At 46.7% G+C, this 27,606-nt stretch overlaps 1 protein-coding gene across 5 annotated transcripts in view; it reads left to right on the top strand.

Moving 5' to 3' along the window:
• Positions 1-27,606, top strand: part of Tbc1d30 (TBC1 domain family, member 30) — an 87,826-nt gene that overhangs the window by 46,528 nt on the left and 13,692 nt on the right. For 4 of the 5 annotated variants that reach the window (NM_001361015.1, NM_029057.2, XM_030245334.1 and 1 more), the window contains 6 exons: positions 646-771; positions 2,995-3,180; positions 8,257-8,425; positions 10,360-10,528; positions 16,132-16,237; positions 25,907-26,019. In NM_001361015.1, coding sequence (NP_001347944.1) covers positions 646-771; positions 2,995-3,180; positions 8,257-8,425; positions 10,360-10,528; positions 16,132-16,237; positions 25,907-26,019 — 869 coding nt within the window. Of the gene's footprint in view, positions 1-645; positions 772-2,994; positions 3,181-4,634; positions 7,984-8,256; positions 8,426-10,359; positions 10,529-16,131; positions 16,238-25,906; positions 26,020-27,606 lie in introns of those variants that run through there. The other variant, XM_006514254.4, reaches the window with a different exon arrangement.

Raw genomic sequence — 27,606 nt, 5'->3', positions numbered from 1 at the left:
ATGCTGTTCCTGCCAAAATATGTCCAAGTACTGAAATTTAAAAAGAACTCTAAAGTTATTAATTTATAAACCTAATCATAATGTTGGAATTTGAACACCGAGTGTTTCTCAAGTGAATATTAACACGGAATTATGAAATTCATTGTTCAGAATTAGATTTTCTTGGTCAGGTAAGGGAATTAAAATACTCAGCGACTCTGGGTATTTACCTGTCAGGATTGTGTGTATGGAGGGGGTGTGTAGGGGGAGTTTTAAGGCAGAGGTCTTCATGGGAAAAAACGGTTCGTGTGTGGCCAAGCAGCTGTTGCCCAAGCAGAGAATGATTTAGAATTAAGCAAAACAAGGTCATAGAATTATACAGACTATTGAATTACCCGAAGTAAAAGAAAAATAAAACCTGGTTATTTTCTTCTCTAATGATCAGATTGTTATTTGGCATATAGTAGAACTCAACAAATATTTATTGCAAGAAAGAACAAAAAGCCCCAGAGGGTTCACTTTACTCCAGTAAACTAGACTTGTATGCCCGAGCTAGCCCCGGCCTCCGAACAGTTCCCAGCTAGCTCTTCCGGGATGCAGTCCAAGCTTACTAATGAAAGTGGCGATTCTGCTTCTCCAGTCTTCTCTACTTGTGCAACCCTTTAGGTTTGGTTGACCTTGGCGGATCATTATCTGCACAGTATAGCCATCGACTGGGACAAAACCATGCGTTTCACTTTCAATGAGAGAAGCAACCCGGATGACGACTCCATGGGAATTCAAATCGTCAAGGTAACGATGCTGAGCTCAGCTTCCCGTTCTAATGCAGGAAGAAGGACGCTAAGAGCCAAGCATTCCCTATGCAGAGGATCACATGACCTCTGCGCGGAGTCTGAGCATCTCCTTACGACCTCACTCCATCAATCCTTAGCGTTTGTACGGAGAACTTGACCGTATCCTGTCTTCATAAATTTAAATGTTGCCAGTAAGAGGAGAACATGAGCGAGCTCCCATACATATCCAATTTATTTAGTTTGGTCACACGATAGGAGGAATTCCTTTTTATTTTCTCTGGTACGGGTCAGGGATACCAATTGTACTTTTACATGAAAGTCATCGGACTGAGAGATTCAAAGGTGAATATATTTCATATTAGCAACATTTGGCTCTTATTAGAGTTTTTGCTAGTCTCACTGTTAATTTATAGTAGGTGTGTTGGCTGATGGATCTGTGCTTAGTGTTCTAGTCCGCTATGGGGGCAGCTCTGATTGCACACCTGCATTGCGGCAGTTGATAAGAGCTTGGTGCTAAGAGCCAAGATGCTGGTTTCTTGTGGTACCAGAATAATCCTTGTCCATAAGGCTCAGGCACGTGGGCTTTGACTTTGTGAGTGTTCCACAGTGGAATGCTAAGCTGGGATTTGAAAAGGAAGGCTGTCTCATCTACATTTTGGCCACCACAAGATGGCTAATGTGCTGGCACATTTAAATCCATTTAAAAAAAAAAAGGAAGAACAAACTAAAATGAGCTACTTTCTGCTCTAAGTTGGTTTGTTTCAAATGAACATTTTTTAAAAATCTCTGCACGGCACGTTGCGTGCTTTGCATTGTCTGCATTTCAATGTTTTATTTGGAATTTCAGCATAGGTTTCATAGAGACAAAATTCCATACTTGAAATATTCCCTTTCTGTTTAACTTACGAATTAAGGCTGTCCGTGCACTTTAAACAGGTTATGCTATTTAATGTATATGGTGTCTCATTAGCATGTGTGTCTGTGACATTTCTGGTACCTACAGAAGCCAGGTGAGGGCAACGGATCCTTTGGAACTTGAGCTACAGTCAGTTATGAGCTACCATCTGGATGCTGGGATTTGAACCCATGGCTTCTGGAAGAGCATCCAGTACTCTTATCTACCCAGCCATCCCTCCAGCCCTGTTTTGTTTTTGTTTTTGTTTTTTGTTTTTTGTTTTTTTTGAGACTTGTTTGGCTTGGAACTCACTATGTACACCAGGCTGGCCTTGGACTCACAGAAATCCCCCTGCCTCTCCTCCTGAGTGTGCTGGGGTCAGAGGAGGTTCCCACCGTGACCAGCTTAGGCAACACACATTTTATAATCATGCTACTAAAAGGATCTTTTTCAGTGAAGCGAGTGCTAATCAGTGAAACTGTCTCTCCTGAAAACCATAGCTTCATCTTAGTAATTCAATTATAGATATTAGCTCCATGTTATTACAGAGCAGCAGGTGTTATTACCTACACTGTAGAAATGTATAGACTAATTGGCAAAGGCTGATTTCTCTGTGTAATACTTGATAACTTTGCTGTTTTAATTTTAGTCTTTAGTATTAGGGCTTTAGCAGCTAAATCTTATACCATATTTTGTTCAAAGGATTAATCTTAGCACCTCTCATATGTTGAAACAAATATATATATATATATATATATATATATATATATATATGACTAATATACATCTTTAAAAAGGCTCTCAATTTACATGAAATTTTAATGGAGTTTTTTTTTTTTAACTGAGTAACCTTTTGTGTTGCTCAGGAAGCATTCTAAGGAACATTTGACTGACTAAACTCACTCTTGCGATTCTTTCTCAGACTGCATAGTTGAAAACAGTAGGAAAACAAAAAATTTAAGAGCGTTTTGGCTCATGTATATACGTTGCTTATAAATTAAAAGCAAAAAAGGTGAATATCTATGCTCATAGAGGTAAAGGTGAAATGAAGAAAAAAAAATTCAGGTATTTTTCCCTGAGGGAGTGTTAGGTTTGTTAGTCAGCTTTCAATCATGTGACCAGGCAGTGGAGAATACCTGAGATGGTCAACTCACAAGATATTTGGCTCACTGGTCAGGAAGGTCTGCTGATCCGTTGCTTTACGTCTGAGGCGGGGGAGCCATCATGGTGGGAAGTGTGTAGAGCCAAGCTCTTTGCTCCTTGAAGGCCAGGACTTGTTCCAACCACGGCAGGAGGTATTTAAGAACTGTTCCCCTCCCTTCTTAGGATCTGCATCGCACGGGCTGTAGTTCCTACTGTGGCCAGGAGGCAGAGCAAGACAGGGTGGTACTAAAGCGGGTGCTATTGGCTTACGCCCGGTGGAACAAGAACGTCGGGTACTGCCAAGGCTTCAACATCCTGGCTGCCCTCATTCTGGAAGTGATGGAGGGCAACGAGGGGGACGCGCTGAAGGTGAGTGTCAGGTTCAGACCAGGGCAACAGCAATGCTGACATTGGGGTATGACTCTTTCCTGCCTTGCCCCTTGCGATCGTTTGTAATTACCTGTGGTAGGATTCTCCCCAAGTTAAAGCCATGTGAGGTGACAGACTGCCGTAGCTGCCAACTATGAACGTTTTCACTTCCATAAGACACTTTAAAAGCAAGCATTGATTATGTCAATTCTCTCTCTCTCTTTCTCTCTTGTATATTTCTTCATAGTTTCTTTCCGTCAGACATTTGGGCATGGCTGAGCCAGCTCAGGTGCACACCACTTTGGCATTCATGATGGTGGCCGCTGTGATCTTATTTGAAGGCCCAAATGGCAGGAGTGTTTGTCCAGCGGCGTGTTTATGTGGTTGTTGGCAAGAACTTCCTCACACACTGTTGAAATGAAGGGTCTCCGGGGTTCGGTGGTTGGCTGAAGGCCTTTCAGTTCCTTGCCATGTAAATGTCCCCCATCTCAGACAGGTGACTGACATCCCTAAGAGCAAGGCCGAGGAGATGACAGATGTACAGCCAAACGTCCCCTGTGGTGGCTGTTGTTTTTCCATATCCATGGTCACCAGGTCAGTTTATATCCCAGGGGAAGGACTTACATAAGGACTACCAGGCCAGGGATGTTGCTCAGGCAGCAGAATGCTCACCTGACCTTCACAAGGTTCAGTTCCCAGCGCTGCACAGACCAGGTGCGCTAGTGTATTTCTGCAGCTTGACTACTTGGGAGGCAGAGGCACGAGCATCAGGTTGAGTTCAAGACCATACTCAGTACATAACGAATTCAAGGCCAGCCCAAGCTACTTGAGACCCTGTCGATAGAGAGGAGAGTGGCAGAGAGATTGAGACAGAGACAGATAGACAAACAGAACACACACACACACACACACACACACACACACACACACGACACGGGGATCCTATTAGCAGCGACCTGCCTAACTTGATTGCTTTACTTGTTTGTATTTGGGGCAGGGTGTATAGGATGTAAGTAGATGCGTCTATGGGAGGTGTCTGCATACAGAAATAAACGTGTCTTTGAATCTTTGATGTCTACGACCTGTTTTAGTTGAAAGCAATTCTGAAAGCACTGGTGGTGTAAGGTTAGAGGTCTGAAGGTGGGCGGGTAAGTCACCACAGAGTGTCTTAGTCATTGTTCTATTGCTATGAAGAGACTTTATGACCAAGGCTTGGAAAAGACTGCATGTAATTGGGGGCTTGCTTATAGTTTCAGAGGATGGCTCTGTGACCATCATGGCAGGGAGCATGGTGGCAGGGAGGCATTAGGCTGGAGCAGTAGCTGAGAGCTCACATCCTGATCTGCAGGCAGGAGGGAGAAAGAACCAGAGGGAAGGAGGGAGGGAGGGAGGAAGGAGAGGAAGGAGAGGGAGGGAGGGAGGGAGGGAGGGAAGGAGGGAGGGAGGAGAGGGAGGAGGGAAGGAGACAGAGACACTGACTGACTGGGCCTGGCCTAAACTTTTGAAATCTTACAGCTTACTGCTAGTGACACACCTCCTCTAGCAAGGCCAAGTTTCCTAATTCTTCCTAAACAGCCCACCAACTAGGAATGAAACCCTCAAATATATGAGCCTACGGGGGCCATTTGCGTTCAAACCATCACAGGATATATGCATATGTTGGGGGAGGGGTACCGTTGCCTCATATACTCAGGGCAGTGTGAGTCTCCGTCTCATGGCTGAACCTCCACACTGATGTTGACTGCAGGATTTGTGCCGTTTGAGATCTAATCTCTGTACCCAAGCCTCCACCTCCTTGACTGTGGGGAATATCTCAGTGATATGGAAAAATAAACAAACGTTCCTCCCGGTTGTAGACGTATCACGGTAGACTTAATTATAAACCCAGCCCGAACGCACTCACCGTCTCTCTTTCTCTGTTTATGTATAGAAGGCAATGACGATGAAGCTCCTGGCTCATCTAAAAGGCAGCAGGGACGCAGTGCATGGCTTTGGGATGCTTTAGATTAAGGAGCAATTTTAGCTGGGCATGGGAGGTAGAGACAGGAGGATGCCTGTGAGTTTGAAGCGAACCCGGTCAAAGTAAAAAAAAAAATAAAAGAGAACTATTTTATGTATTCCGTCCACTGCCTTTAGTGTTTTTCCTCAGATGTAATTTGCATGTCTAAAATAGGGAGTGTTCTGTTGCAAAGCTGGAGTACGTGGTGGTTCTGTTTGGAGGTGGGATGGAGAGGCTTAGGGGGAGGGGTGTGTGCAGGCCGATCAGGTCTCAGATGGGCTCAGTGATGCCTGAGAAATTAACTCGTAAAAAGGATGAACTGGAGTTTAGCGGTGGTGGTACCTAACCTAAGTACTAAGTCATGGAGGCAGGAAGATCAGGAGTTTTTGTTTTTTTGTTTAATGATTTTTTTTTAAATCTTTATTTTATGTGCATTGGTGCTTTGCCTGCAGGTGTGTCTCTGTGAGTGTGTCAGATCCCCTGGAACTGGAGTTGTGGGCTGCCATGTGGGTGCTGGGAATTGAACCCAGGTCCTCTGGAAGAGCAGCCAGTATCCTCAATCACTGAGCCATCTCTCCAGCCAGAGGATCTGGAGTTTAAGGACAGCCTTGGCTGCATAACAAGTTCAAGGTCTGATCCTGCTTTAAAAGAAAACCCAAACCAATACTAAACAAAAGGAAGAAAGAAAGAAAGAAAAAATAAAAGAGTCCAGAGCGTGCCGTGAGATGCCATGGTAGTCTGTGGTTGGTGCATGAGGACGGGTAGACCTTGGCGGACATCTCACATGCAGAGGGAGGCGAGGTTCACGAGGGGACCTGCCTGATACCCAGGAGACTATTGCAGGTCTGCTTTTCCAGTTGCCATTTTAGCCACTGGGAGCTAAAACAACAGATACGAGCAAGCCGCTTTCCCTCTTCCTCAGCCCTTGCCACACGTTTCCTTTGTAGCTGTTTTGTTTAGAAATATTGGTTAAAAATCAGACACACTCCTATTTCTTCTTCCTCTTCCTCATCTTAATTTGCAACGTAAGACATGACGCCTGGAATTTTGGATTGAGTGAGGGCGGGCTGCCTGACACTTGGAATTATGGGTAGAGTGAGGGAAGGCTGACCTGATGTTAGAATTTGAGATGACTTTAGACCGACAGTTTTATTGTGTTATAGAATTACAAGCATAACTGGGGGCATAGGGACACTCAGCAGGTAAAAATGGTTCAGATCTCCAGAAATCACATAAAAGACAGGTGACTGAGATGGCCTGTGTGTCATCCTGCCTAATGGAGGTGCAGCATCCCTGTCATCCTGCCTCTTAGAGGCAGCATCAGGCAATCCCTAAGCAAACAAGCTAGCTAGCCAGACTAGCTCTGGGCTCAGCAAGAGATCCTGCCTCGGTAAGTGACGGGCATCTGGTGTCAGCCTTGGTCCTTTCTATATACACACCACTTCCATAGGACCCCCAGCCTGCCTGCACACGCGCAGAAAAGAATTACAGCATGACTGAGAAACATTTCTTTAGCAGTTTTAAAGAAGACACAATTTAATAGAACTGTGCTCGCCTGGGCTGCAGCTCAATGGCAAGGTCGATTGCCTAGAGTATGGGGTAGCCCAGGTGGTTATGAGTGCATCTCCAGGCCTGCCTTGTGTGGGTGTTTTATGACAGACCAGCTCTTGGGATTTTCATATCACCTAGTATAGGGGTTTGGCCCCCAATGCCATAGATAAATAAATGTGTTTTCTCAGGTACTATATAACATAGGTAAGAAGTATCACGATGTACATATTATCACTTTTTTGTAAAAAGGTTTATTTATTATATGTAAGTACACTGTAGTTGTCTTCAGGCAGATGATTGTGAGCCACCACGTGGTTGCTGGGATTTGAACTCGGGACCTTCGGCAGAGCCCCCACATTATGACTTTTTGTCTTTACTGTTTTCTATCACCTTTTCCTGACCCATGCCCACCAGAGCCTTCTGCACCCTCACCTCCCCCAGGGACTGCGTGGATTCCCTTTTTCCCTGTGGCTGAGCTGCCGCTCAGGAGATATGTTTACGTGGTGAATCCTGTCCCGATGAAACAAAGCTGTGGCTCCTTGGGCCTGCTTGTCCTGTATGGAAGGCTGCCAGGGGGGTTTTCGGCAGCCGGCCCTTACAGAACTAGGACCCGAGAAGGAGAAATTGCAAACCATTAAGTGGGGGAAAAAATGGGCCCTTGGCGGGCCTAACTTCCTTTTTGAAAATGAAGTTTTGTGGAATCCTTTGAGGCGGGGACTTTTCCACTAGCGTACAGAGCTAGCTGTGGTTTTAGTCTTTGTTTATCTGGTGCGCTGGAGAGTGAGCTAGACTGTCAGGCAGTAGGGGGCGGGGCATCACCCAGCATTCAAGCTGCCTGCGAAAGGCTATGCACAGAACTGACCTGTGCTCTGTTGGGTCATTTGAGTGGCTTTTGACACGTTAGAAAGGCAACGCGAGCACGGCAGTCAGAAGAAAGTGGTAATTTGAGGAAGCCATGTGACAGAAGCGCCGATTTAAAAAGGCACCAAGTGTGCAAACAAAGCCTAGTTTATGTTCTCCAAAGCCGGCGTGGGCCACGCTGATAGCCCAAGTGGCCATGAGTACCGGGGCCTGCCTCAGCGTGGGCGTTTTATGACGGGCCAGCTCTCGGGATTTTCATATCCAGGTTGTAAAACCGCTGACATCAGGAGTGAGGATGGAGGGTCCTGCTGAATGCGGGGGAACCTGTGCCTTCTCATCTCTCCGCGAAGCTGAGGGTTGCATAATTGCAATTACATATGGGGTGAACTCAGGTCTGGCAGCCCTTTTAGAAACCTCGCAGCATAGCTGACTTTGGGTTACTTAGATAATTATGCCGCCTTCTCATTGCAGGAGGGTGAGGGGTGGGGGTGGTGTAGGTGAGTCCCGAATTGGTTTCTGACGCATCAGGAGGAACTTTGGTCAGCTGCTTCTGTGTCTTTTTGCTGTGATTTTTTATTTTGGGCATATTAAAATCCTGGAGGGTATGAAGCAGGCTTGCGATTTCTTTTTTTAATTTTAATTTTTAAAATTTTTTTTATTTTTAGATTATGATTTATCTGATTGATAAGGTACTCCCCGAAAGCTACTTTGTCAATAATCTCCGGGCACTGTCTGTGGATATGGCTGTCTTCAGAGATCTCTTGAGACTGAAGCTCCCCGAGCTGTCTCAGCACCTCGACACACTTCAGAGAACGGCGAACAAAGAGAGCGGAGGTAAGAAAGACGCGTGGCTATTGCGTTCCCAGAAGTGTTTGGCTGGTCTGGTTCTGCTCTGCCTATGAGTTTACTTTCTGGATGGAAACAGGTTGCCAGGTATTTCTGTTTAAAGGGTGTGGTGTCATCACACTTCCCTTTCCAGAGAACATACACAATATTGAGAATATATAGGGTCACGAGCTGAAGCTATCGGTAGATAAGGGTGGGTACCTGGTTAAGTGTCTAACTCTACGTTGGCTCCAGATCCGCAACCATCAGGATATGTTCAGCTCCTCACAAAGAGTGGTGGACATGGTCTAATCGGTTAAACTAAACTGGCACTGGACCAGAAGGACTTTCTAAAAACTGAGGTAGGGGCGCTTTGGCACAGACTGTGACCTTGGTAGAAGCAATAGGTTATTGAAAAGAGACTCTGGGTCACGGGTCACTGGTAGGTAGTGGACATCCTGAGTCTACTGTGTCTGCATGGTGCATTTCTGCCAACTGTGTTTTCTCTGAGCACCAGAGACCCGTCAGACACTTGCTGAGCTTCTGTTTGTGGTGGCCGGTTGCTGTGGTACACCACACACAGTCTAGCTGGGAACGCAGGGCTGAGTTGCAGTCAGTGATGGTGCTTATCCAGCATGTGCCGGGGCCCTGGGTTCGAGCCCTTGGACCAGCAAAAGGAAAAAGCGAGGTGAAATGAAGTAAAACAATGAGGCACACATTAAAGGATGCTGTTTCTGAGATGAGGTCCTACTATGTATCCCATGCTGGCCTCAGACTTAGTGGTAACCTCCCTGCCTCAGCCTCTTCATGCCGAAACTACAAGTTTGTACTAACATGCGGGGCTATGTTAAAGGGTGCTGAAGATCTAGTTGTTATTAAAAAAAAAACAACACTGGAGGTTTTAGAGGCAGCTGAGTATCTCTAATGGTCTTGTGTGATCCGGCTGCAGTAGAACTCTCTTTATGGTAGTGGCAGACATGGGTTATTGACATGTAGGTTTCCGTCAAGTCCCTTTGCTCCCGACCATGAGGATAACCTTGGCCTCAAGTCTCTGAGCAAATATTTGTTCACAGGAGAGAAGAAAACAAGTCCTGGGAACTATTTTTTTTTCTTACCATGAGATAGTTGTACTATTGACAGTCACTGGGGAGATGAGGGTAAAAATCTTAACAGACATTTATAGTCACGTGGGGTGGGAAGGAGGGCTGAGCTCTTAGTGAGTCCAGAAATTCCAAAATGGGGCGGATCTCCCTTTAAAATCATGTATCACTTTGTTCAAAACATTTTCCAGTTTAAAGTTGTTTAACATGTAGGTATTTTGGAATATTTTCCTGCTAAGTTTCTGTTTCATTCCATTGTGATCTTGGAATTATACAACTTAAGAGATAAATAATATAGGATAAGCAATTTTAGCTCTAATAACCACATTTGAATTGAAGTGGGAACTGCAAGATTTTTGAAAGTCTGCTGGCATTTTTTGTTTTATTTGGGTTTTTGTTTGTTTGTTTGTTTGTTTGTTTGTTTTTGTTTTCTTCTGGGCCTTGAACCCAAGGTCTCGTAGGTACCAGTTGAGCCCCAGCCCCAGAGTTTGTATTTGAGCAGATACAATGGCTTCTTCTCACACTTTTTTTTTTCTTTGTTTTTCTTTTTGGTGAGGAAAAATTTCTCCTTCCTTTAAAGCAGACTACAATAAGTGCAGCCAGATCTAGGTCAGGTTAAAGACTTGTGAAGAGTGGCAAAGAATTTATGACTCTCGTGTCCTGGAGCCTTCTATTAAAAATGTTTCCTCTAGAAAGATGGGAGGGAAAAAGGAAGAAAAATCGCTAGGGAATACAAAGTAGGTAGCCAGGAAGCAGCAGGTGAGGCCATGGGAGAAAGAAAGGGCGCCGTGCACCTTACACATCCCCACTCTCAGGGGCTTCTGCGCCCTCTCTGTGTTTCAGGCGGATACGAGCCCCCGCTCACCAACGTCTTCACAATGCAGTGGTTCCTCACGCTCTTTGCCACGTGCCTCCCGAACCACACGGTTCTGAAGATCTGGGACTCCGTGTTCTTCGAAGGTTCAGAGATCATCCTGAGGGTGTCGCTGGCCATCTGGGCAAAGCTGGGAGAGTGAGTGATTGTCTTTTCTGCCCTCTGCTGTTAGCTGCCTTTGGGCTCCTCAGAGCAAAGTGTGGGAAAGCAAGCTGTGGCCCCCACAAACCTCAGCGGGCTCCTAGCCGGCTTGGCACCCGTGGTCTCTGTCTGTTCCCAGCCCAGTACATAGCCGGAGACTGAGGGTCTGTCATAGCCATCGCCTTTCCCACAAAAGCTCTGCCTCTCCAGGGCTCCAAGATGGCTCTCTTGGTCCCAGTGGCCAGCTGCTGCCCTCCCAAGTTTCTGCGGCTAGCTGCGGGTGCGCTCTCGCCAGCATACTCTCTGCTGTGGTTACCTCTCTCCTGGAGCTCGGTCCTTGTCCAATCTTCAGTTCCAAAGCCTGGCAGAATTCTGCCCCGGCTAAATTCTTTCCCTCCACCTCACCTGAGTCATTGCGAATGTAAAACACCGGATAATCTTAGTTTAGAATCAACAGATGACTCACCAACTATTCTACGTTGGAAATCTTCCAGTGGTAGAGGTCTAACAGTTCTGGGTCTACATCTTGTTTGCTCTCAGCTGCTGTCTCACAGCACAAAGACATGTCCTTCCTCCCTCCTGCATCCCCTCTTCCTCTCTCTGACTCCGAAGGGGAAGGCCGGCCTCCTTGTCGCCCAGTGATTGGCTTCTTTACTATCCAATCAGTTAATTAGGGGAAACTTCTGCTACACCAACCTGCAAACTTCTTCTAGGTTCCTCTCCTCTGTATCCGGCCCCCTCCTCAGCAGCCTTTCTGCCACTCCTGTGGAAGAGGAGAGGGGACTTAGCTAGAGAAGAATCCGCTGCATCTGGAAAGAAATAGGCAGATTTGCTGGTGCTTGTCACAATTGGATTATTTCCTCTTCTTTCTTCTTTCTTTGAGGTTGAGTTTTATCCAGTGTAGGCTGGCTTCTACTCACGATGAAGTGGAGAATCACCTTTAACCTCCTGATCCCCCAGCCTCTGCCTCCCCAAAACTGGGACTAGAGGTGTGGCTCACCACACCTGCCTCTTATTATTTATGGATCTTTATTATTTACTTTGTTCTGATGTTAGAGCTGTGATAAAATTAAATGAGATTTCCCTGCACAAAGTGTATATCTATGCCTGTACAGCCAGAGAAGGTGTACCTGTGCTGTACAGTCCATAGGAGAAGGTGGACCTGTGCCTCTACAGTCAGAGAAGGTGTACCTGTGCCTGTACAGTCCATAGGAGAAGGTGGACCTGTGCCTCTACAGCCAGAGAAGGTGTACCTGTGCTGTACAGTCCATAGGAGAAGGTGGACCTGTGCCTCTACAGTCAGAGAAGGTGTACCTGTGCCTGTACAGTCCATAGGAGAAGGTGGACCTGTGCCTCTACAGTCAGAGAAGGTGTACCTGTGCCTGTACAGTCCATAGGAGAAGGTGGACCTGTGCCTCTACAGTCAGAGAAGGTGTACCTGTGCTGTACAGTCGGAAGGAGAAGGTGTAGCTGTGCCTGTACAGTTGGTAGGAGAAGGTGTAGCTCTGCCTCTACAGTCAGAGAAGGTGTAGCTGTGCCTGTAGTCAGTAGGAGAAGGTGTACCTGCACCTGTACAGTCGGTAGGAGAAGGTGTAGCTGTTCCTGTACAGTCGGAAGGAGAAGGTGTAGCTGTGCCTTACAGTTGGTAGGAGAAGGTGTACCTGCGCCTGTACAGTTGGTAGTACAATATAAGACGCTTCCTTCCATCATGAGTAATTACCAAGATGTTAAAATCTTCTTCTTCCAGAACATAAAACCAACCCAAATGCAACTTCCTGTCCCTGGTAGTAGCGGGTGAGAAAAATGGCTTGTCTCTGCTCATTTACAGTGAATGTGAGAAGCAGGGAAATTTCCAGTGAATGACTGGAGTAGGTAGCCATGACAAAAGGTCAGAAAACTAACAAGCTACTGGCAGTGTTTTAAATGTTTCTAAAATTATACTCATTTATCTATGTGTCTGCACAGGCATGGGTGCCATGGCTTGTGTCTGTCGTGGCTTGTGTCTGCTGTGGCTTGTGTCTGCGTGTGTATGGGCGACATGCCTGTGTCTGCGTGTGCATGAGCACTGTGCCTTGTGTCTGCATATGCATGGGCGCCGTGGCTTGTGTCTGCACAGGCTTGGGTGCCGTGGCTTGTGTCTGTACAGGCATGGGCGCCATGGTTTGTGTATGTTGGGTAGAAGACAGCATACAGGAACTGGTTCTCTTGTACCATTCGGCTTCTGAGGATGGAGTTCAAGTTGTCAGGCTTGGCTGCAAGCTCCTTTTCCCACTGAGCCATCTTGCCTGCTCCGTTTTCAAAGTTTTTAGCTAGCCTTTCTATTTATACCTTGTTTATGGGATGTAGTTTTTAAACAGGGAAGATCTGGCAGCTATCAGTTCGTAGGTTTAAAAACTCATTAATGTATGTATTTGTAAACATCACACAGCTGTCGTCTTTTACTGTATGATGGTTTCCAGACAGACGAACCAGTAAGTCCTCATCTGCGAGGCTTTGGGTGCCTTTTCCTTGCCTTCCCACCTTCTCCCAGGATGCCCTGCTCTCTGCACTCTTCACAGTGCAGGTTCTCTGAGCGTCCTCGCCCATGACTGTGTAATTTGTATAGCATTCAAGAAGGTGCTGTACGGGGTCAGTGCTGGTCACTTCCTGTTAGTCCTCAGTGATGAGGCAGGGAGAGAAGGGGGTCCTACTGTTCCCCTCTGCTCACTTCCTGTCACACCAGAAGTTGTTCCTACGGGGGCGGGGAGGGGTGGCACTGGTGAGGTCATTGCTTTAGTGAGACCTGGTGCTCATGGAGTGCTCAAAGTGGGCAGCATGTCTGCTCCGAGTGCTGTGTGAGTGTGCTCTGTGTGTGCACTGTTCATGTGTGCTCTGCATGTGTACTGTATGTGTGTGCTGTGCGCGTGTGCTGTGCATGTGTGCTGTGCAGGTGTATGCTCATTAATGCTTTCTGTCATCCTACATGGGTAGTTCTTTACCATCTTCATCTTAAACGTTATTATGTTTGCACATGTGTGTGTCTGTACATGAGTGTGTGTACGTGCATGTGTACACGTGTGTGTATGAGGGTACGTGTATATCTGAGTGTGTGTATGTGTATGAGTGTGTGATGCAAGTGTATGAGTGTGCATGTATGTGTATGAGTGTGTGCATATGTGTGTGTATGAGTGTATGTGTGTGTGAGTATGTGTGTCTTGTGTGGGTGCAGATGCTCAGGGATGTTAGAGAAGGTGCTAGAACCTCTTAGATCTGGAATTATGGCAGTTGTGAGCCACTTGAGATGGGTCCCAGGGACGGAACTCAGAAAGTGCTTTTAGCTGCTGAGTCGCCAGCTTCCTCTCACAGCCATGAGAAATGAAGCACAGAGTTCAACGAGCCACCTGAAATCTCCCGTTTCGTAAGTGAGAAACGCTGTGCTGAACCAGGGCATCCTGGCTCTATAATTTGTGCTTTTCATTATGCAAATCCCCTGCTTAGCAGTGGCTCCCGTTTATGAATTGTAAGTGTTTCAGGGGCTTTGCTCATGATAATTATACAGCTATTCAGCTCGCGGCTTGTGAGGAGCAAGGAGAGGCCACCAGCATCCATCTAGTGCCGACAGCGCCTGTCATTACGTTAGGCAGTCTGAGTATATTATCTCATTCGGTTCTCTCAATAACCCCGCAGAGCGGAGGACGTTGTTCCTCCCTGTCTTTTCAAGTGAGAAAATTATCCGAGCAGGTTAATTAACTCGTTCACAGTCACACGGCTAATGTGAAGCGGAGCTGGGACTTGTGCCTGGAGTCTTGGACTCCGGCGCCTGTAAAGCTTCCCCACAGATGTACAGCTGGGAAGACATCCATCGCGTGGGTAGCCTCGGTCTATGAATAACCGAACAGCGCTTGTGCCTTGTATTATCTGTGGGGCCCTTCTAGTTTGTTTGCTTGCTTACTTGCTTCCTCCCTCCCTTCCCTCCCTCTCTCCCTCCCTCCCTCCCTCCCTCCCTCCCTCCCTCCCTCCCTCCCTCCCTCCCTCCCTTCCTTCCTTTCTTCCTCCCTCTCAGCAGAACCACTGTGGATTCTCGACCGGCTCACTGTAGCAGCATCCTTCTGTCTGTCTCTTATGACTTCCATATTGGCACACACCCTCACCACCTCACACTCAGTCTCCCTAACTGTGCCCCAACATGCCAAGCCACCTCTAAAACCTGCTAAAAACCTCTGGGTCACTGGTGCCCTGAAGAGGCTCAGAAGGCCAATAGGGCCTTTGCAATCTGCAGTCCTCAGCTCTTGGCCTTGACTCTCAATGGCTCCCTCTGGCTGTGCAGTGACTTCCCTTCCATAAACATCAGTTGGTCTTGGGCAATAGCAAGAGGCTCCCCAGACAGGCCTGCTGCTGTCTTCTACATTAGGTCTTTGCAATGCTTCTTCCAGAGCATAAAAAAAAAAAAAAAAAAAAAAAAAAAAAAAGTACTCCCTGCATATATGCTTATGTGCCAGAAGAGGGCGCCAGATCCCATTACAGATGGTTGTGAGCCACATGTTGTTGTTGGTGGGCATTGACCTCTAAACCTCTGAGCCATCTCTCCAGCCCTGCACAGAGTACTTTTAACAAAGTGTATCTTAGGCGGTTTCCCTCTCTTTTACCCCACGTTGAGAGTAGCCATTTCTCATGGTGCCCCCCTGCCCTGCTGTGTTTTGTAATGCAACTTTTTCACCGTATTTCACTTTCTTGCTTACACAGTGGTGGTGGAAGACTTGGCTCTTCCCATTACGTTTGTGTTTTGAATGTCTGTGTGGAAATTGCTCAACATTAGTGCCGATCAAAACAAGTCTGATGGTTGGTAGGCAAAGAGGATTGTCTAGCCGTGCAAAAACCTTTGTGACAGATCAGCCTGAAACACCCAGAGCCCACCATTTTATGTCCTCCCTCTTCCTCCTCTTTAGAAGGCAGATTCAAGTCTCAGCGGTGTCATAGGTTCCCAGGTGACAGCTACCTTCCTGAGGAATGAGCGAAGCCAGTGGAAACAGTCTGGAGACAGGATGTAAAGTTCCCATAGTCTACTTAACTTGACTGTGGTTTGAATTCAGTCTGTTCACGTATCCCAGCAGATTCAATCCGATTAATTATTTCTACAGGGGGGTAATTGCCTTCAGTTCCCAATTTTGTGGTTCTGATTTCTGCTCACTGGTGTGTGTTCTGATGCACAGAGCGTGCCTCACGGGGAGAATAAACAAACCCTTTGAGGCTGTGAGGCTTCTGTGAGCCATGCAGAGGAGATGGGAACTCATTCTATAATGACTACCTCAAAATCATGTCTGCTGTTGGTTTCGTTTTGTCTTTGTGTTTTTAAAAATTATTTCTTCCTGTGTTTCCCTGGTTGGTCTCAAACTCTTACTCTCTAATGACCCCCCTGAGTCAGTCTTCCTAGTCGTTGGTATTACAGGGATGCATGGCCACGGTCACCTTGCCCTTGGTAATTTTGGTCTTTGCTCCACAGCGGGCTGCACTGTGAGAGTGACCCAGGACTTTACTGATGGTGAGAGGCGGTCCTTGGAGCCATCATGCAGTATGAACGCCCCCCACTGAGGCCCTTTTCTGCTCTTTTGTTTCTCATCTAGGCAGATAGAATGTTGCGAGACAGCAGACGAATTCTACGGCACCATGGGGCGCCTCACCCAGGAGATGCTGGAGCAGGATCTGCTACAGAGCCATGAACTCATGCAGGTGAGTGGCAGCCTGGGCAGTCTGGGGTGGGAAGCCCAGGACCGAGGAATGACAGTTGGTGTTGTTCTGAGACCTGACCCTGGGGAACCGTATCAGCCAGTCCTCCAGACTTAGCTTTTCCACTGGCCAAGAGTCTATTTGTAATTTTGTAGCCATCCAGCGACCAGACAAACTGGGTTTACCTGAAAGGGAGGCTGGAAATGAAAAAGGGTGGTGGTGGCGGTGGCAAGAGAAGAATGAAGCCAAGACGAGGTTCTGATCAAGGCTCCAAGTTTAATTTTCAGCACTGCGTTTATATAGGGAAAGCCCACAGAACCTATCCTTTGTTTTGCAAAGCAAGCTCAGTGCGGGAGTCTAATCTTCTAAGTTCCTGTAGGAACTTCCACCTGCAACCCAGGCAAATGACCCCACCAAGGCATGTGCATAATGAATAAGAACCTTCATCACAAAAGAATGGAAGAAATGAATGGGGTTTATTGCCTAAAATATGCTTAGGTATAAGGTGAAAAAAAAAACCTGGAAAAAAAAAGTCATCACCGCTTATTGTGAATCCAATTCTGAGATTTAAAGATGTCTTTATTTGTTGTTTGGTGTGTGTGTGAGTGCGGACACGTGCATACCATGCCATCGTTGTGGAGGTTAGAGCACAACCCCCAAGAGTTGCTTCTCTCCTTCTACAGAGAGTTGCAAGCTTGTCAGGCTCTCGCGGCAAGCCCCTTACCTCCTGAGCTGTGTTGCTGGCCCTACTTCAGAGGCTTGTGAAAGGTGACTTATGGATGAAGTGTTTATGAGGGGAAAGAAGTTACTAAGTTTGGAATGGAGACTGACCTGTGTCTCAGTTTATGTTCAACTGACAGTATCCTGTATGAATTACAAGTGTAATTCAATGTGAGAGGCAGGAGGAGTTAGGTTATCTTTCTGGAAGATTTTGTCATTGGGTTCTGGGGCGCCCTTTTATCCTCTCCATTCCCCTCCAGTCCTTTGGGTCTCTTCTAATCCTTCCATCTCCCCCTTTTGTCTTTGATCAACCGTGGATTGTATCTAAAGCTGTCCCTGAGACTTGCTTGCTTTTTTTCCTCTGCTATTTCTCTCTTCTTTCTCTTGGTTTCACCTTTATGTTGGGTGCCTTGCCTGTGGCCATTTTGGGGACTGGGACTCAGTCAACGGACTCTAAGACTCAGGCACCAATGGAGAAATGAGCATCGCCCCTCTACTCATGCCTGATACCCCAGATTCTTTTCAGGAAAGCCTGCTTCCGGCGGAACCTGTCAGGTTTACTGGGAGCACGGGTAGTCTGATATAACGTCCAGGGCATTTGTATTTGAGTGTCAGTGCTCTGTCAAACCTCAGCCCTCCTTCCTTCTTGTCTCAGAAGAGGAAATGTTTGGTCTGATAGCTGGCTTCTGATTCTAGCCTTCCTCACGCATCCTGGTCATTGCTCTTCCCTCTTAGGTGTCTTTTATTGAGACTGTTCTGTAGCCCCATTCCATGCCTGCAATTTCTCATGCATGAAATCCCTTAAATCCTACAGAACTGCTAGAATCACGTGCTCAAAGCAGGATTTGGAGAGACAAGCCCTTCTTTCTCACCTTTGAAACTCCAAAGCTCTTTACAGCCTACAGATCTCATCACCAGACCCTCATCCCACACTCTTGACTCCCCTCATTTCAGGAAGAGTGCCTGTCCATTCCTTTTGTATCCAGTCTTCGTCACGTTGGGTCAAATTGTTTTCCCCCCGCTTGAACCATATCAGAAAACAAACCATAGACTCTCAATAAATGTTTGCTTCATGAATTAGTAAACTGCCCTGTCGCAGGAATGGTGGAGCAACCTCTGTGTAACTTCCAGGGGCTACACAGGTGCAAAAGCATCTGCAGCCAGACCCCAGACGACGGTGGCAATTTAGGTAGGAGGATAGTGATGCACCACGGTGTCTGCTACTTTTGTTGTTGTTGTTATTGAGAAGGCCTGTAGCTCAGGCTGGCCATGAAATCCTTCTATAGCTTTGAGCACTGGAATGGCAGGCATGGGAAACTATACTGGGCTGTCACTAACCGATATCAACAAAATGCCCTACTCTCAGGTTCTAGCCTCTGTACAGACGTCTCAATATTTACTGAGTATCCCTAACAGGTACTGTGCTTAGATCTTGGGGACAATGTGGGATGAGGAAGTGGGGCTCTGCGTGTATAGGGCTGAGGAGAAGAGGATTCATCCCCAGGGGAAAAGGAAGTAGTGAGAGGGCAGGTGAACTTAGAAGATGTTTTCATATTAATGTCCGGGACCTTTAAAGATGTCTAGCTCTGTGTCTGTGTGTGGAGGCTGCACATGCATGTTATGGTACATCTATGTGTGTGCTTTTCTTTTTTCTTTTTTTCAACAAGCTAGGGTCATCTGGGAAAAGGGATTGCAACTGAGAAAATGCCTCCATCAGATTGCCCCGTAAGCAAGTCTGTGGGGGCATTTCCTTGCTTAAGGATCGATGTGGCTCACTGTGGGTGGTGCCACCCCTGAGTGTATAAGTGTCAGCAAATCAGTGAGCAGAGCTCCCCCGTGCTCTCTCTCCTTGGTTCTTGCCTCTAGGTTTCTGTTTGAGTTGCTGTCCTGACTTTCCTCCACCAAGGACTGTGGACTCCAAGGGGAAACCATCCCTTCCCCCCCCACAGGTTGGGTTTGGCTATGATGCTTGTCACAGCAACAGAGAAGCAAATCAAAGGGAAGTGTGGGTTGAAGGCAGCAATGCAGAGATGATGGGCAGGTAGCTGGTCTCTGTTACAGCTGCTTTTCCCATTATTGTGAAAGATATGGCAAAGAGCAACGTCAGATGGGCAGCAGAGTCTAGGGTGGTTCCAAGAACACAGCTGAAGTTCCCCACATCTGGAAAGACCACCGAATAGAGACGAGGGTGTCTGGCCTCAGTGTTTTTGTTCAGCTTAGGATTCCAGCCCTGTGGTGATGTTTATATTCAGGATGGACTTTCCTGCTTCAGATAAACACTCTCTGGAAACCTCCTCAAGGACATGTCCAGAGATGTGTCTCTTAAGTGATTCTTTTTTTTTTTTTTTAGTTTTTTGAGACAGTGTTTCTCTGTGTAGCCTTGGCTGTCCTGGAACTCACTTTGTAGACCAGGCTGGCCTCGAACTCAGAAATCTGCCTGCCTCCCTCTGCCTCCCAAGTGCTGAAAGTAAAGGCGTGCACCACCACTGCCGGGCTCTCCTGAGTGATTCTAAATCCAGCCAAATTGACTTAGAAAAAGAACAAGTCTATCCCCTTGCTAGGTTGAAAACCAAATACTTTGTATCTTAGCAGTAGCGAGGGAGCTGCAGGAGCAGAGGGTAGACCTGATGCACAGCAGGTGAGGGGTGGGATCTTCAGGGACTGGGATGTGGAAGACTCCAGCCAGGGCACGGTGCCTGGACTTGGGCTTTTAGTCACGGGTTATGCTTCCTGCAGGTGTAGCATCTCTTTGACTCTCTGCTAAGGGTGAAACAGGAGCTGTCGATCTGAAAGGCTTTCAAGGGCAGGGGGAAATGGCCTGAGTTGTGTTTTCCGTTTGGAAAGCTGTGAAGCATAGATTTGGAAAGTTCAACCCGACACCAGGACAACCTGTGGGAAAGCCGTGGAGGCAAGAGCGACCCTGAGTTTCTGGCTTACAAGAAAGCAGTATTTATGGGGGAGGAAGGTAGGCTTGTTTCCACACAGCATCCTTGGAGGTATGCTGAGGGCTTCCCCGTACAGAGGATCTGTGGTCCTCTGTACTGCTTTCCAGCTGGATCTTTCTCTCACGCCACAGCTCTGTGCTTGCCCACGCCTCTGTAGGCTGTGTTCCTGCTGACGCTCCATCAGGATAATTCTACTAGTTCACCTGTGTCCGCTGCCTCTTCTCTGTTACCTCAGCCCTCAGTGATGGAGCCTCTTCTGGAGTTGCATCTCTGGTACTGAAGATGTTCAGCAACTGACTTCGTATTAATTCCAGATTATCTGGCATTGTTTGCAATTTTGTGAAGTAGTTGAACCTTCTAAGGAAGACATAGGTCCTTTAATGAAAGGGGTCTTGTGTTGTGTTCTCTATGGTAAGCAGTGGTGTGCTAAGCATGGTTCTGGTTGCTTAGGGAGACAGAGTCATAGAACGTTGGGTCAGAAGACGATTGCTGTCAAAGCAGACCATGTGTAAGAAACATCTCAGGAATGTATTCAGTGCGGATGTTAGTCAGTGGGGACTTCTGGTGTAGGTGGGTCTCAGACCACTTAGAAAAACACTGGCTTGAAAGAAGTGTAAGATCACAACTAACGTAATTCTCTTACATCCTAGAGAGGAGACGAAGGGTTGGAATGTGAGCAGTTTGCCAGCTGCTTGCTTGTTTAGTAGCTGACCCAGGACTGAGACCCGTGTCCCTGACGTCTGGCTTAATTATGCTTTTCCTGACAACCCTGCAGCTTATTCTAAAGATGTCTCTCTAACAGTGAAATTATTAGAAGGATAAGCCATGTATCAGTTCACGGAGAGTTTAAATGTGGCCAGAAGGAAGGAAAGCTGTTCTGGGTGTGAGTTTCTAATTAGCCATCAGGAGAGAGGTGGCTTTTTAATCCTGCCTTCTGAGAACTTACAGGGAGACCTGTAGGCTCTGGATGGTCTGCAGGGCCCATGAGCAGCACTCCTCCTGTTGTGTGAGGGAAGACGAGCTAGGCCTAATTTTATGTGTTATGTCCGTGTTTCTCATAAAACACGTCAGTAATAGAAAAGAAAACATAATTCCTTTTCAGCAGGGCCTAAATATAAATGTCTATTTCAATGCACACTAGTACCTCAGAGAGGAGAGAGACTTGTCCATTTTCCTTGTCATGAAGGACTGTTAGTGAGAGAAATGGCAAATGCCATTCCAAGCCACTTTCTCTTCTTTATTCACTCTCAAAGCACTTAGTGGCTGGGATCTGGCTTCAGTGGACCACGAACTTGTCAGCAAATGGGAGATGGCTCTGCATGAATACATGAGCTGGCTGAATACAGGGTCCTTATTTCTGAGCTGAAGAGGATACAAGGATTCTCCCCAGGCCTTTCTAAACACTATGCAAACAAAGAGACTGGGCAGCACCTCTCCTCCCTGCAGAGACCACATTACTCCCCACTAATTCTGCAATGGCCATTTGTATACATTTAAAATTTTTATTATGTATGTATTTGTTTGTGTGCCTCTCTGTCTTTCTGTCTGTCTGTCTGTCTGTCTGTCTCTGTATGTGTGTGCGCATATGTGCATGTGTGTGGGTATGTGGGGTGTGCATGTCTGTGTATTTGCTGATATACACGTTGCACAGTGCACTGTGGAGGTCAGAGGAAACTCCTGCCACGTGGATCCTGGGGATTGAACTCAGGTCCTAAGCTTAGCGGTGAGCACGTTTTACTGGCAGAGCCATCTTTCCAGCCCTTCTGATTTTCCTTAATTGATGGTATTAGATGGGCAACTGAAGTGTGCCAGTGAGGTAAGGTATCTGAATTAGATTGCAGTAGACTCTGGACAGTATCTGTGGTAAGTTCCTTAAGGACCATGGAAGGGGAATTATTACAGGGATCATAGGTGTTTTGAACACGGGAGAATTGTTACAAGAATCATAGGTGTTTTGAGCACCTCACCTTGTTTGGGAAAGTTGAATTAATCTGGAGGCAGCTGTTGCATGCCATGGGACGGGCTCTGCCCACTAACCACACTGCTCATCCCCACTACCACCCCAGTGGCGGGTTGGAAATGTCAAGGATGTTGATGCTTGTTCAATAGAAGGACAATGTTTGATCAATTAGTTCTGTCACAAACTGAAGCCATCTGCCCTGAGTGGCACTGTATGCCCATAACTGGAAGCGTTTAGGCAGCGCCTTTGAGGCCATCTGCCGGTGACACCCCAGAGGGCTGCCTGTGGAATGAGGAGGGGCATGGAACTAAATTATGTTTCAATTCTGTTCTGAGATTCTATTACTGTACAGCATGGGAGCTCAAAGAGGTTTAGTGGAAGGCCTTACTTGGAATCTGTGGTAATCTATAACTTGGATGCATGAGTTCCACATATCTAGCCCTCTGGGTAGAGAACCAGGCATGTTCATGATCATGGGACAAATGTGCCTTCAGACATGTGAGACCTTCACGCACGCGTGTGTCCACGTGAAGAAGGGTTGTGGGTGAGCTTGCTTCAGGATGCAGGTGACTGCTTTGAGGCGCTAACCACAAATAAACAGCAGAGGAAGGAGAGAGCCGGGGAGCCCCAAGCCTGCCAGGCAGCTGCAAGCCCAGCCGAGTGCCTGTTCTGTTCTTAGTGGCTCTGATCATTCATGATTGGAGCACAGCCATCTGCCCCAGGCGGGATGGGGTCAGGTTGGGGGCATGAAGTAGCAACAGCTCACCCAAAGCTGGATTAGGGGTCACCGCAATCCCCGGTTATGGAATTGGATCGGCCCCTTCACAAGTGCCAGCAATTTGTCAATGGGGTAGATGTTAGGGTGGACCAACTGAAAGCCCTGGATCTGGGCCTGAGGGTGAGCTCCCAGTGCTGTCCCAGCTAGCCCATCCAGTGCTGCAGTGAAGGGCAGAACCAGCTGTTCTGCTTTCATGACTTTGGGGCCAGCTCATCTGTGCCTATACCAGAGAAGGAGCTGGGCCAGCCGGTGAGGGGACAGAGCTAGTTCTCCCACACAGATGACCCCATGACCCTGGGGCCAGCTCTCTGGCAGGGGCGTAGTAGGTAGGGGTAGGGGTGGGGAGAGCATCTCTCCTTCATTCATTCCACTGCATGACAGACAAGTTGCAGGGCCAGCTTTCTCAGGGCTGGCTCAGCCTTGTCCATCAGGGTCAACTCTACTGTGCCATTCAGGGAAAACGCAGGCTCTGCTCTCCCAACTGCTGCAGTAGGTGAGGGGCAAGGCCAGCTCTCCTGCCTGTTGAGGTGTGTGTGTGTGTGTGTGTGTGTGTGTGTGTGTGTATGTGTGTGTGCGTGTGTGAAATCTTTTAAAACAAAATATAAATGATGTGAATTTCTTAACTGTTTGAATCAAGTTCTTCAGTTATTAAGACAAAAATTTGCATAAAGGACAGGGTCAGGTGATTCTTGGCTCAGTCCTGGGGTGACATGTGTGTATGGTGTCAGATACAGTTGACTCTATTCTCCCTGACTGACATCTGAGAGGAGGTACTTCCTTGGGTCCAAAGTCAGGATGCCAAGAATATGTTTCTACACTTTCCAAAAGATCATGTGGAGCAAAGAGAAGATTCTGTACTGGGAATGAGCCCACTGGCCATCTTTGTGAGATCAAACATGAGAACCCACTATTCGTATAATTATACAAAGCACTTCAGGCAGGTAGTATGTTAAAACATGGTATCACAAAATCTACACTAACGCTGTCCAGGTTAGCAGTGGTGGTGCATGCCTTTGGGAGCACTTGGGAGGCAGAGGCAGTCGGATTTCTGAGTTCGAGGCCAGCCTGGTGTATAGAGTGAGTTCCAAGACAGTCAGGCTCTCACAGAGAAACCCTGTCTCAAAAACAAACAAACAAACAAACAAACAAAACAAAACAAAAGAATCCAAGCACTGACACTCACGTGCACACCCCGTGCACACCCCGTGCACACCTCCCTGGTTTTAACTACCCACCTCCTGCTGGAGGGAATTGTCACCATGGGTTTCACACCCCGCATTTTCCAGACTAAGCACAGAAGCCCAGAATGGCTGGGGACTGATTACCTCACACGCCATACTAATGAGAGCCACAAGAAGAAGTCTTCTGTTTCTTCTTCGTCGGGTGTGGGGAGCGTTGTGTAGTGCTGCTAAATTTATACTGCGTCTCAGCCTTGTGGCTCATCATGGATGTAGTGTATGGGAGGCGCTCCCTTAAAAACAATGTGTAGGCTGTGCAGCCTTGCAAAATAAGCATAAAGCATCAAAGAGAAGGGACGGTGGCCTACGGTTACTTGTGTGAGATCTTGAACTGGTATATAAAGGTATATAAAGCGTATAGGTGGATGGCAGGAAGTTCAGAGACAGTCGGAGGGACGGATGCATCAAAACTGAAGTGAACTGTCACAGTAGCATCACAGAAATTGCCAGTTGAACCAGCTGACACTCCATTCAGAGCTCTCCCCTTCCTACCCAAGGAGCGCCTCAGTCCCAGAGGTCTGGCAGAGATGGAAAAAACCACTTAAAAATAGTTTCCTAGACCATCAATATATATATAGTTTTTGAAGATTTATTTACGTTTACTTCATAAGCACAGATGTTGTGCCCACTTGCATGTGTGTTCACTGTTCTCATGCCTGGGATCCACAGAGGTCGTGGTGTTGGAGCCCCTGGAACTGGAATTACAGGCTGTTGTGAGCTGCCGTGTGGGTGCTGGGGACTGAGCCTCGGCCCTTCTAGGAGCAGCAAGTGCTCTCAACTGCTGAGTCGTTTTTTTTTCCCAGTCCTTTCCTCAGGATATTTGATTGGCTTCTATCAAGAAATGATCACATTACCAGTGCACATTTGCTAGTGAGGGGGGCTGGGTGGCTGAGTGGGTGAGTGTGGGGCAATTAAGTTTTAAGAGTAAGAGAACTAAGCCTATCCTTTTCTTCAGGCTGATGCAGAGTTTCCAGGTCTGGTGTAAGCCCAAGTGCCCTCCCACCCTCCCCCTTTTGGAGATAAGGATTCTCTGTTTAGCCTTGGCTGTCCTATAACTGTAACTAGCTCTGTAGACTACACTGGTCTGAAACACAGAGACATGCCTGCCTCTGCCTTCTGAGTGCTGGGGTTAAAGCATGCGGGACCACACCTGGCTCCCTTGTTTTTATTTGTAGGATTTTTTTTTTTTTGATAGCCTATGCTTCATTAACCTACCATTGTTTTTTCTTTTCCCTTCAAAAATAGCAGCTATCAGTTCTAGCTTAGAGCTCCTCCACAGGCATTGGGAACAGTGGTCCCCTTGGAGAAAGCTCGCAGTCAACTACCAGGTCATCCACGAAACTTAATTAGATTCAGAAAGCTGATATCAGTGCCCACGAAAGTTATCAAAACACTTTAAACAAGCCAGACCTGGGAGGGGCATGTGTGGGTGCTGACGATGCAGGAGCTAACACACCTCTCAGACGGCAAGAGGATGTGAGATGCCTGAATTCCCCTGCCCGCGCCCCTTATTTGGAATTCTCAGCTTTGTGGGGGGTCACTCGTGTGTTTATCAGAACAGGTTGGCTGCCCCTTATCTGAAGTGCCTGGACTAGAAATGACTCGGGTTTGGGGGTGTTTGCATGTGTACAATGAGAAATCTTGGGTATGGAGCGCAAATCTAAACATAGGATTTTTTTTTTAATAAGTCATAGGATGTTCCCCCTTGTCTCTGAAGTTAGTATTATACCATACTTTGAGAATATCCATATTTTGTCTGTAACCCACTACATGGGTTAGATGTGGAATTCTTTTGTTCCTTTTTTAGAGATGATGTTGGGACTCAACTGTTTCAGATTTTAGAGTCCTTTGCCTCAAGGCTGAGAGACGATACCCAATCTGCAATATTCCTAGGGCTTTAGTTCATCTGCTAGGATCTCATGTAGCCTAGCCTGGCCATAAACACACTGCTTAGCCATGGATGACCTTTGGGACCCATGAGAGTCACCAGGTCACCCTCTGAGACCTGGCGGCTTTGCTTTTGTTTTCCAGACCGTGTATTCGATGGCCCCTTTCCCGTTCCCGCAGTTGGCAGAGTTGAGGGAAAAGTATACCTATAACATCACACCGTTTCCAGCCACGATTAAGCCCACTTCAGTTTCTGGGTAAGTTTTTTTCTCTTGTTTACATAATGGAAGACTTAATATTTTTTTTATTATTACTCTCATTTTTTTTTACAGTCCAGTCATTGCCTCCCGCCTCCTGGTCTGCCCTCCCACAGTTTCTCATCCCATTCCTCCCCTCCCACCCCCCACCCCCCCCCCCCCGTCTCCAAGAGGATGCCCCCCCCCCAAGGCCTCCTCACTCCCTGAGGCCTCAAGTCTCTCGAAGGTTAGATGTGGGAAGACTTAATATTTTAATATTTGTTTTTGTAAGTTAATATTTATTAAGCCCTCAGATATATGCAAAGTAACTTGGTACTTAAAACTCTGAATGACTCTTTCCCAAAGGTTTATACACTTAGATTTAAGAGAGCTTTTGAAAGGGTGCTTTCCAAATAAATTGGGACATGAAACTGAAGGAAAATGTAACAAACCTGCAACTCATTTAAAGATATAAATACTTAAGATCTCAGTAATTTAAACTGTGTGAAGCTGGTTACCAATTAGTGAATGAGCTGATTTGGAATATTCTTTATAAAAGGTCTTAAGGTCTGTCTGTCTGTCTGTCTGTCTCTCTCTCTCTCTCTCTCTCTCTCTCTCACACACACACACACACACACGCACACACACACACGCACACACACACACACACACACATTGACAAGTACATCAAGAATGTAGGATGGGAAAATTTGCCAGAGAAGATCAAAATCAATGGTCATGCTCCAGTGGAGTAGTTAGAAAAGAGCGGCTCCTCACACCACGTATTCTGGATGAATTCCATCTGGATTAAAATGTTAAGCGGTGAAGAAAGAAAGAAAGAGAGAGAGGGAGGGAGGGAGGGAGAGAGGGAGAGAGGGAGGGAAAGAGAAAAAGAAAGAAGGAAGGAAAGAAAGAAAGAGAAAGAAAGAGAGAAAGAGGTCTACTTAACAGAAGAAAATGTAAAAGACACCCCCCTCCCCTTCTTTGGAATGGAGGAAGACTTAGTACCTGACTAAACAGTTCAGAAATGGAGGGGAAAGAATTAGATTTACATACATTAAAAGATTTTCTTACATGACCTAAACCAAAAAAAAAAAAAAAAAAAAAAAATGGCGGCCGTGCTGATCAGAGCGTGGGGACAAGAGGGTAGGGCTACTCTGTTAGCACCAGCTTAAAACAGTCGATTCTCTTTTGTATGTTGGTCTGTCTTCACCTGTCCGAGGGGCATAAATCCATATGCTTGGTACTGTTCTCGGTTGGCAAGGCTGTGAAGACCTTCTGTTTTGTTTTGTTTTGTTCTGTTCTGCTTTTAAATGGAGTTCCATCTCATGTACAACAATGTGCAGTGTTTGAATCAGGTTAAATATTCACCCTCTGATAGCTTTCTAAAAATACATTTTTATTTGTTGTGAGGATTCCCTTCATGTGTATATATCTATTTTTGTGTGCATGTGTGTGTGCATGTATGTGCATGTGCATGTATGTGCATGTGTGTGTGCATGTGTGTGCATGTGTGTGTGCATGTATGTGCATGTGTGTGCATGTGTGTGTGCATGTATGTGCATATGTGTGTGTGTATTTAAATCATATCCACCTCTCTTTCCTTCC

The sequence above is a fragment of the Mus musculus genome, chromosome 10 (genome assembly GCF_000001635.26).
Source record: "Mus musculus strain C57BL/6J chromosome 10, GRCm38.p6 C57BL/6J".
Lineage (NCBI taxonomy): Eukaryota > Metazoa > Chordata > Mammalia > Rodentia > Muridae > Mus > Mus musculus.
The sequence above is the reverse complement of the archived record's forward strand: the minus strand, read 5'-3'. Positions and strand labels throughout refer to the sequence as shown.